Source organism: Cibotium barometz, chromosome 7, assembly GCF_041138505.1.
Source record: "Cibotium barometz isolate CiBa-2024 chromosome 7, ASM4113850v1, whole genome shotgun sequence".
Lineage (NCBI taxonomy): Eukaryota > Viridiplantae > Streptophyta > Polypodiopsida > Cyatheales > Cibotiaceae > Cibotium > Cibotium barometz.
Genome location: NC_141052.1, coordinates 1,939,568 through 1,951,077, shown reverse-complemented (window position 1 = coordinate 1,951,077; position 11,510 = coordinate 1,939,568). Strand labels below are relative to the sequence as shown.

General features: G+C 44.4%; 1 protein-coding gene across 2 annotated transcripts in view; it reads left to right on the top strand.

Moving 5' to 3' along the window:
* The first annotated feature begins 3,346 nt into the window (after positions 1-3,346).
* Positions 3,347-11,510, top strand: part of LOC147636574 (uncharacterized) — a 42,621-nt gene continuing 34,457 nt past the window's right edge. For both annotated transcript variants that reach the window (XM_086799806.1, XM_086799805.1), the window contains exon 1: positions 3,347-3,818. In XM_086799806.1, the coding sequence (XP_086655932.1) occupies positions 3,550-3,818 (269 nt within the window). In that variant the 5' untranslated portion in view covers positions 3,347-3,549. The remainder of the gene's footprint in view (positions 3,819-11,510) is intronic.

The window sequence follows — 11,510 nt, the reverse complement described above, 5'->3', positions numbered from 1 at the left end:
TGATTCTTTGTTCACGGTAGAGGCCCCCAACCAATCAATTGGTTTAGTATGTTGATGGAGCCACCAATGGGGATTGAAGAAAGAGATAAGTGTCAAAAACTAGTGAATTATTAAAGAATTCACAGCTATTGGCTTAGGTGGAGTAGAGTAACAAAGCATAAGACACTATATTTTTTTCAACAAGTGAAGGCTTCTATTTATAGGAAAAATTGAGCTCCTAACCAAACAAACTGATTCTAGAATTTTCCAAGTCAGTTTGGTCACTTTTTGACCATTTTTAGGTCAGTTAAGCTAACTTTTTGGAACTAGACTTGAATGAGGAGAGAGGAGAGATGAAATATCTCAATTTTTATGAGTTTAAAACTCATTCAAGCATGTGAAATATGCACCTCCTTTAAAGAACTCCTCTTCCTTACATATGTGTCAAAATAGAATCATTATACCCAAAATATCTCATATTTTTAATATTGCTCATAGTTTTTTTACTAATAAACCTTGTACTTTTTCAACTCTTCATCTTATGTGAAATATGCACCTCCTTTAAAGAACTCCCCTTCCTTACATATGTGTCAAAATGGAATCATTATACCCAAAATATCTCATATTTTTAATATTGCTCATAGTTTTTTACTAATAAACCTTGTACATTTTCAACTCTTCATCTTATGTGAGCATTTACTCATTTTTGGACACCCAAAATATCTCATATTTTTAATATTGCTCATAGTTTTTTACTAATAAACCTTGTACATTTTCAACTCTTCATCTTATGTGAGCATTTACTCATTTTTGGGTATCTTCTTTTACAATTTGGATTTATCTCCTCCCTACACATGGATTGATGCTATTGGCCCATAGGAACCTTAATTGGATCATAATCCAAAAATTTCTGAAAATCTAGACCCTTAGGCTAAGGTCCTTTATACCCATTTCCAATAAATTCTAATTGCACATTGGAAAGTTCTTTTTGAATTTATGTTTCAGGGGAACTTATTTTAATAAGATGAGATAATTTTCTATTCAAAAATATTAAAAATCTGAATATTCTCTCTCTAGGTTAAAACAGTTAGAAACAAGGTCTTTATATTTCTGAAGAGGGATTGATTACAGGGGAAGATACTAGACATCAAAAAGGGGGTTGGGGGAGGAATCTTACACCTTGGTTCGATTTAAATGGTGAGCTTCCGGTACGGTGGATGAGGGACCAAGGAAGCCTATGAGTGAAGCGCTAGGTGACCTGCGAAGGAGCCTAGAGGGTGCTGACCATACGGTGCTCGGGCTCTGGGGCAAAACCTAACCAATTTTCAAAATGGATCCTATCACTACAGTGGTGGGCGGTTGGCTAACCCATGGGACTGGATGGGGTTAGACTGGACTGATGGATCCCTAAAATGAGACTCAATTCTGTTATGATACGATAGATGAATTAAATCTCGGATAGTCTTTGTTCTATGGGGAAAAGAATCAACGGTTGTGTCTCTTGAGATGAGGAAAAAAGCGTTGGTCTCTATGATCCAAGTGCAAGTCTCTTCCTTGATCTGACCATGTGACTTACGGGTTCGGTCGGATCAGTTTGGATAGTTAAAGCTCTTGACTACGTTAGGATAAATGATCCTGGAGGAATCGCCCGTGCTTTTTCTGGGCGAGGGAAGTTTTTCCGGGTTGGAAGAACCAAGGGATTAATCTCTTGTCCGGATATCCGTGGGGACGAGGCCCCGAGTGAGAGACTCTGCCTTGCTCGCAAGAAGTGCTACTTCCGCTGCTAGCACCCCCGATTTCGTTGCGTGGAGAAGGCAGGGATCTTTCAATATCCTTACAGGAGCTAGATCCTACATCCATTGAGATGGCTCATCTGAATGCTATTGAGACAGTGTGTATGATCGAGGACAACTTTCCTCGAATAATTCTTACTAGCCAATTACATCTTGTGGTGCATTTGGTTGATGAAGTGGCGTTGTGTGGTGTTGTTCATGTTCGATGCATGTTTTTTCTTAAAAGGTTCATGAAAACATTAAAGGACTTTGTGAGACAAAGAGCAAGGCCAGAAGCAAGCATGGCAGAGGGATGGTTGATGCAAGAGTCTCTTGTGTATATCTCAAAACATCTATCTCGCATAGATCCTTCCATGCCATGATTGTAGAGTAATGAGGAGGATGACCGACTAATCACTAATGTGCCTTAGGGAAAAGGAAGGCAACGAAGACCGGCGGATGAAGCATTACGCCACAAGGTGAATACATTCTGTATTCTAAATAGTCCCATCATGGTGGAGAAGTGGATTTGGAGATATAAGGATGCAATCAATAGAGGAAAGGATGAGAGAAGAGCTTTCAGAAGAGCTTGCAAATAGACGTTTGCCACTCCCGCCTAGCTTGGAACCTCAACCAAATGTGATCAATATAGAATGGCTTCGTATGTGGTAATATCAATGGCATCACAAACTGGAGAGATGATTATAAGAGAAGAGCATGAGTGTGCAAGAGGATGTGACCCTCAAGTAAGTACATTCTTCATCTCTATCTTATGTATATACCTTGTTTAATGCACTATACTAAATGTCATGATTTTGTTTAATGTTAGTAGAAATTATATATTGCAATATGGTAAGAGGGAAGGCACTTTCGCACACAGCGTGTGGATTCTAAAAGAAACACACTTGATTGTGGTGTGCTGGCAATGTTTGAGCAAGAAAGTCGAGCTAGTAGATATGATACCAATGTCATAGAGGACAATCTTGAGTATTGTGGAACTATTTAGGATATTCTTGAGGCAGGATTTAGAGAATTTAGTCTATTCATCTTTGATGTCAAATGATTCAAGGTGATATATAGAGGTACTCAAGAAACTGTGAAGAAATATCCAAATGAATTCTTTCAAATAGATTCCATCAAGTTTTGGAATGATGAGAAAGATATCTTCGTACTACCTAAACACTGTCAATAGGTTAGTAACCCAAACAATCTCAAATTAAATCTTAATGTAGTATAATGAAAGTGTAACCCCTTTGCTTTGTGATATTAGGTTGTGTTTCACGCCAATCGAATTGATCTAAAGTGGTGGAACTACTAGGAAACCCCCCCTTTAGCTACTGCCCTTTAGCAACATAACTAACGGGATTAGTCGCATAGGTGACAACCTACTTGCTTATGCAATTAAATTATTTTTTTAAAAAATTCTAATCGCCTAAGCGACATAAGAATCAGTCACTTAAGCGACTAAGAAATGTAGTCGCTTATGCAACTGTACTAGTGACTTGGAAATTTTAGAGCCCAAAAATCCCACCGTTTTGAATTCGCACCGCGACACACACGCACAACGCTCTCTCTCTCTCTCTCTCTCACACACACACACACACACACAACGCTCTCTCTCTCTCTCTCTCTCTCTCTCACACACACACACATAACTCGCTTTCTCTCTCTCACTCACATACACACAGTACACACACACAGCGCTCTCTCTCTCTCTCTCTCTCACACACACACACACACCCACACCCACCCACACCCACACCCACAGAGCTCTCATTTTGACTGTCTTCATACACACATGGAGCTGGATGATGAGGGCGTGCAGCGACGGGGATTGCTTCGTTGCCTTCGAGGCTACGTGCGACGGGCGGGCTATACCCCCAAGCACATCCAGGATGAGATGGCGGAGTTTGCAGAGGTGCCGCTAGGAGAGATTCGAGCGCAGTTAGACTACATGCAGGTGGCGTTTGCACCACCACTGCAACCAGGGGAGGGACCTTCGAGCGGCCCATCTCGGGAGACGACACCATCGTTGAGCAGACGCCACGCACGACGCACATCTCAGACGTAAGTTAATTTTCATTTATCTTGCATTTTTTTAATGGTTATGAATGTTTAATGCAAATGAATTACTAGAGATGGGCAGCAAGGGGCACACACACACACACACACACACACACACATACACATACACATACACATACACACATACACACACAATAATGCATGCACACACACACACACATAATACATACACGCACACACACAAACACACGCACACAGATGAGAGAGATAGACACAGCATGAAAATAGGATCCCCATCCTCCCCCCTCAAATGTAAGATGAGGCCCCAAGCCATGATGAAGCCAACTCACAGATCCCCAAGTGATAAATCCCATATGCAGTCCTGCTCTAGACATCAGAAGACAAACTGCACTCCAAACCATACGTGCTTGAGGGCAAGCCCATAATCAGTGCTTTGGAGATTTAGGCACAACTCAGCCAGTGGCATCTTAAACAAGTAGGGTCATGTCCTGAACGTAAAGCCCAAGTGCCCACCGCTAGCCCAACATGAGCAACCATCCACATGAAGCACATCACTCTGCGTGAGATATTGGCCTCCCAGATGTCCTGCAATGAATCTAAAGAATGTCGATGTCTGCCCCCATGATCTGAGAAACTGAAACCGTCTCTGCTCTGCTGCCCTGGAAGATCCCAGAGAAGCCTCCCAGAGACTAAGGAGTATACGCTCTGACCAAATCATAACTAGCGTATCAACAGTAGATGAAGACTTGCCGCTCAGCACATGCGTGCAGCGAGCCTTCCATATGCACCAAGCGATAATGCTGGCAATAGTGAAAAACATTTGGTCACAAAACTGATGAGTAACCGCATGAGCTAAGAGCGGAAGCATGTCGAGCGTACCACGAGAGTAACATGAAGAAGACAACATGAAAACAGGATCCCCATCCTCCTCCTCAAATGTAAGATGAGGCCCCAAGCCATGATGAAGTCAACTCACAGATCCCTAAGTGATAAATCCGGTATGCAGCCCTGCTCTAGACATCAGAAGACAAACTTCTCTCCAAACCATATGTGCCTGAGGGCAAGCCCATAAGCAGTGCTTGGGCGATGCAGGCACAACCCGGCCAGTGACATCTCAAACAAGTAGGGTCATGTCCTGAACACAGAGCCCAAGTGCCCACGGCTAGCCTAGCATGAGCAACCATCCACATGAAGTACATCATTCAGCGTGAGATGCTGGCCTCCCAGATGTGCGTACAAAACCGAGAGAGAAAAGCATGGGACGAGCCAGCATGAAGCCACGCCTGCAGTCATGTCGGTTGGAGCACTGCTGCCGGAGCAAGATATGCCTACCAATCCGGACAGAATACTCAAAGAAGGTGATCTTGGCAATTGCCTCAACAACAAAGGGCCAAGACCACTCACCCGGGTCCCAAGAAAGTTGGCTCAATAGTTTTCCTTCCCAAATCCATAAGCGCCACTGCATGAGTTGCACACTCACAACTTGAGGGTCCACCGAGCAATGCTTCCCTCTCTGGCCCGCTACTCTGATCCAAGACCAAGATAAAGACATAAACATCATGCTCTCATGGTCATAAAGCAATCTCATGTCCTGTGCAACTGTAAAATTCAATCCACCATAGCGAGCTAACTGTGGGCCCTGGGGGGCCTGCACCGTCGAAATAACCCCTCCAACCCTCATCCATAGGCGTGGTATCCTCATCTTGCTGGTGATGTGCATGTCACCACAACTTCAGGATGGCAGCCTCAATCTTAATAATGGGAGTAGCAACCCTGTGCCTGATGTCATACTGTGAGTAGCTTGGCTAGCATAGCTCTACGCTGAATCTCGGGATCAATAATACCCAATCCACCTCGGATCGAGGTAGAATCACAGTGGGCCAAGCTACTCTAGCATGAGTGTCACATGTAACATCTGAACCAGCCCAGAGAAAGTTCCGGACTAGTCGCCTCAACTGGGAAAGAATGCCAGAGTCCAACATCCAGTAAGAAGCCATATACCATGCTGTGGCCAATAAAACCTCATTGACCACAAGAGCTCTCCAACTAAAGAAAAATGAGCAGCAGACCAATGAGAGAGCTTCCTACAAATGGAAGCTAGGATAGGTGCAAACTGTTGTGCAGGCGATGTCTCCAAGCCAATCTGAAAACCAGGGTATCTGCAAGTCTGTCCAGGCTGCAACCATGCAAAGCCCATCTCCGTACCCCAAGTATAACTCGCATCAACACCAACTAGAAAGCCAAAAGACTTATTCCAGTTGCTTTGGCTCCACGGCAAGACAAAACAAATCCAATGCAGCTCTCAAAGCATCCAAACCTCCTCTGAGAAAAGTGTTTAGAGGATCGTATCATCAGCATACTCAGCATCCAGTAACTCTTGCTCACTATACAAAGGTAGCTGTAGGCTCCAAATCCGCGGGATCTGTCCTCAAAGGAAGTAAGACATAGCCTCTGCAAAAAAGAGGAACAAGTAAGGAGCCAAAGGACATCCCTGCCGCACAGATCTGGTGAGGGTGAAAGACTCTCCAACAAAGCCACCAATGGTAACAACACTTCTGGAAGATCTATATAAGCTCTCTCTCTCTTGCTCTCACACCCTTGTGTTGATCATTTTTGTTGCACTCTCTGACATGGTATGATGTATCTCTACTTCAATCTCAGACATGGCTGAAAATTACGATCAACTTCGGGGTGGAACCAAGTGAAAATGCATGGGTAGAGAACTGTTGGGGTAAAGGCAGTTCCTTCGAGGAGAAAGAAGTGGGATTTTCTTCAGGTGTTGCTGAGGACAAGGCAGCTGCAATTGCTGACAGTCGTCCCCTTCTTGTGCTGGTTGGTGCGCGGTGGTCGAAACCCAGTCTCGAGGCCCCCTTCAATGGACACAGTGAAGTCAAGGTCCAAACCAAGCTATCGCCTAGCAGAAAAATAAACGGAAGAGCCTTGATCTCCTTGCGCAGCAGCTTAGCCCCCAAGCTATCGCCTACAGCAGACGCTTGGTCACAAGCGGTGAACGTAGCAGCGCACGGGGTGTAGACTGGCGCTAGGCGAAGCATGCGAATACGTCAACAAGGCGAATACGTCAACTGGTAGGCGTCGAAGGCTTTAATCGTCAGCTGGCTACCTGCACTAGGCGTCAATACAACAGGCGACGTCACCCACGGTGCAGTCCGACAAGGCCCGCCTCAACGTCACCAGGCGGCCTATGTCGTGAAGCTGGCAGAAGAGGGTGGTAGCCACGGTGCCTCTCATAGCCACGCCCAAGAAGAGCAACACGTTGCCTGCTGAGGAAAGCTACGCTGCCCAGCCATCCGTACAGCTGTAGGTGCATCAGCAATACCTTCAACATACACACAGTCAGTGTGTACAGCAGCATCAACAGCAAAAAATCGACGCCCTCCTTTCTTGCAACAAAAATCAGAAATTACAAGGTATTTGCCTCAATTTTTTTTTGGGATTTGCAATTGAGCAGATACAATCAACAATTGAGCAGGTACAGGTGCCCAATTGCTCAATTTTTGAGCAAAATTGGCAAAATTGGGTGACATTGGTCACAATCAGGATCAATTTGCAGGAAATTGGTCACAATCAGGATCAATTTGCAGGAAATTGGATGTCGAAATTTGGGGCTTTTGATGTAATTGTGCAATTAAGCACTCATACATGCTGTATGATGTGAGAAATCGCACATTTGGGCAAAATTGCAGCAAATTGCAGTGCAAATCAAGGGGCTTTTGTGCCGATTGGATTGATTTGCATGCAGGCAATCGCATTTGATGTTGTGGATAATGTGTTGATGCCTTACAAGCACTCAATGTGCCTGTAAATCAAGGGGCTTTTATGTACTGGATGTATATGTGGCCAGGGGGAAGCATCGTGAACACTCTGGATGCCTTCATGTGCGTCAATGTACCATGTATGATCAGAAATTGATCTTAAATCAAGGGGCTTTTCAAGTTCGTATGCTTGTTGAGCTTGGCAAAGCAGCAGGCAAGACTTTTATGCCTTGAATCCTCAAAAATCAGCTTGCAGTCAAGGGGCTTTTGCCCAATTTCTGTTCGGGACTGTTGTATGCAGTGTACGGGACTGTAAAAGTCTGATTTTCACTCATTTGGACAGCCAGGAGAGCATTTATTGCTACTGTACCTGCTGGTACAGATTTGGCACAGCTTTGTGCAAGTTTTGGCATGGCTGTACACTGTTTTGAGTGACCAAAAGGTTCAATTTCAGCTGCTGTACTTGCCGGTACAGGTTTGGTACATCACAGGTGAGCTCTTAGTACTGTTGTACAGTACTTTGGAAGGGCAACAGAGCACATTTAAGGTGCTGTCCAAAATCTGCAGCAACCGCATTGTGACAGTCAGAGTGCCATCCAGTTGGCAAAGAACCCTGTCTTTCATGCAAAGACGAAGCATGTGGATGTGAAGTATCACTTCATCAGAGAGGTGATAGAGAACAAGCAAATTCAGCTTGTTAAGATTCACACGGATGACAACCCGGCTGATCTGTTGACAAAGAGTTTGCCTCCGGAGCGGTTTGCTCATTGCAGACACTTGATGGGCATTGGATGAGGCCATTTTCAGCCTTGATATGGCCTTGTATATTATCATGTACATGCTGATTTTTTCTTTTCCTTTACTTAAGGGCACTTTGCCTTTAAGTGGGAGGTTGTTGGGGTAAAGGCACTATGCCCACCCTTATAGTGTGTACAAGCCCATAAGTTATAGTACATAGTACACTTAGTACTTTTAATGTACTAAGTGCACTATGTGTACTAGTGCAATATACATGTGTGATAGGGGAGTCACACACTCATATATCATTATGAGTTGACTTATCCCCACAACTCTCTCTCTCTCTCTCTCCCTTGTTTTCTCTGTGCATGTCTCCCACATGAATTAACCTAACCCTAATTCCTGTCTCTCCCACACAACTGGCCTTTACCCCAACAACTCTCTCTCTCTCTCTCTCTCTCCCTTGTTCTCTCTGTGCATGTCTCCCACATGAATTAACCTAACCCTAATTCCTGTCTCTCCCACACAAGAACTTCACCTGTCCCTTGAGAGCGTGCGAATTTGAATCTCCTTCAACTCCAACCACCTTTTGTCGCTGAAAACGCTATTGCAGACGGAAAAACAGCAACCTTAACTCCTCTGAAATGTTGTCGGAATGCCCCGAAAACGCAGCCACACACTCTCTACGACATGCTTCAAACTTCTACTGCAACCGGTATGCAACAGGCTCTGATACCATGTCAGAAATGGTAGCGGAAATGAAGACAGTAGATGAAAACGCAAAGCACAGGAGAGAAAGAAAGAAAGTTATATTTACATCCTCTTAAGGCCAAAATGACATATGAGACCAAAAAAAGGTTACAATCATGTGTCTGATGGATACATCTGTCACTCATGTGAACATATAAAAATAAAAATGGGTACAAAAGAAAATATGGTATAGTAGGGTGACGCTGAAACTGGGTACAATAGTAGCTGGGCATCATAGTATGTAGGGAGAAAAAACTAGACTGATCGTCCGAGAGAGACTTGGTGAATGAACTCCCTCAGGTTGCTCAAGGAATGAGGAAATCTCCTTTGGGGTGAACTGTCGAGGGGGCCTCTGCTAGTGTCTGGTGATGATATCGCTGATCCTCCCATGCCATCTAGACATGTGTTGTGGGCCTTGAGCGCGCGGACGTCTGGTCTGGCCCAGCTGGATAGTGCGCTCTAGAGTAACCCCTCTAAAGGTGGATGAGCCGGCCGTCAGGATAGGGTCCAGAATGACAGGGTCTGAGGTAGCTGAAGTGGGTCCTCTGAAGAAGTCTGTGAGCACTCTGAAGAAGTCTGCTCCTCTATCTCTGGCTCCAAGTGACATAGCTCCACCCACTTGAGTGGGCCCCGGGTGTGTACGAAAAAAAAGAAGTCTGTGAGCAACCACTGTGGGTCCTCTAGGCACTCTCTCCCTCAAGAGAGACTCTCTGTGTCGACGAAGCTCAAGAAGAAAGAGCCCTAGACATCTCTGATCCCTATAGTCGATCACTCTCTCCAGTGGTCCAAACCCTTCCCTAAATAGGCAATGAAATCGCCCCCAGATGATGGATCTCATAGTACACAGGGCATCTGCATATGTACTGCTCCTCTATCTCTGGCTCCAAGTGACAACTCGCAAATGCATTGCTCTGCAGGTATGCGGTGTGGGCCATATGGCACATTTGAAGCCATGGGACAAGTGCGTATCCATATATGTTGGGCAAATGATAAAGCCATCCTCTGTGAGGCGAAGAAGGTGCTCTCTGTAGAAACTCTTCTCTGGCCCCAGCTCCTGTGTGGGTGATATCCATGTCCGATCAATGTCCAGCCTCGTGATGTCAGATTGAATAATCTAGCTAATCTCTAATCGATGTAAGGACAGGGGAGGGGCATCAAGAGAGTATGAAGAGGTTGGTAATCTGTCCATCGACATCCCATGTAGACCAAACCATGTAGTGAGCTGAGCATACCAACATGTCTCATCCCCATCCTCTACTAACTGTTTGGAAGACTCCAGCGCCAGTCTGACATTTCTATGTCTAGGCAGCTCCCATAGACTGTGCAAGAAAGAAACAGATCTAGTGAGGGTGTCCACCACGATCGGTGCCGCCCCCATCTTTGCTCGAACAATCTCGTGTGGTACCGACTGTTTACTGTGATGACCACCAAGACTATCAATTGAGCTACCAAGCTAGTCTGGTTGGTCAATTATAACTAAAATTTCACTGTTTGAAATGAGCATGCCATTTTTATCATAATCAATATTATCTAGTAATGTGAGTTGAAAAAGATGGGCCACTACCCACAACTTGATAACTGCTGGTTTTGAAAGTACAGAACCAATGCACATACATCCCAGCTCCATCCATGGTTGAGTAACAAAGTTGTGAGAGCTTGTAAGCTTATGAGCTGCAAGCAATGCATCTTGAGTCAGTGTAAATGTGCACTAACCTCCATGAGAGGTGGACAGCTGTTTTTGTACCATCATCAGTTCCTTAATTTCAGTTCTAGACTCCACAGACCGAGGTACAAAGACAACTAGACAATCACCATCAAAGTCCGCACCAAGTGGCATGCATACAACAGGATTGATAGAAAACGTGGGAACATTAAGTACATGTGCTCTTAACCCTAGCATTGAATGCTTATGAAAAGATGGGGGACAATTATAGAAAACATAATCTCCATCTTGGAGATGTCAACCTATACTATCACCAATTGCTATGTTAATTGGCTCACAATGATTCAGATCCGTTTTTGCACCACCTCTAACTTATTGTAGCGCACCAGTTTTTGTGAAAGATTTTGGACCATTGTTTACAATACTCTGCATTTTCTCTAGATTTTGCTTTGTCACCATTTCAGAATCATTATTCCTTTTTCTATTTCAAAAGGGATGCATATCTCATCCAATTATTAAAATGTATCCCAAGTAAGTATTGCTCTCCAGGAAGAGCTTAACACCTTTGCAGCAAATGTTTCTGCAAGTTGTTTTAAGAAGCCTTTGGGCGTTGCTTTGCTCGCTTCCCAGTCCGACCATAGTCACTTGATGGCTCTTTGTTACCTCTAACCTACAGCCATCAAACATACCCTAACATAAACCATCTTTCTTATAGTAAGAGATGCAGTGACTTTGAGTCTCCATAGTAGGCACATGACAACTGGCATCCCGTGTGAAAACATACCCAAA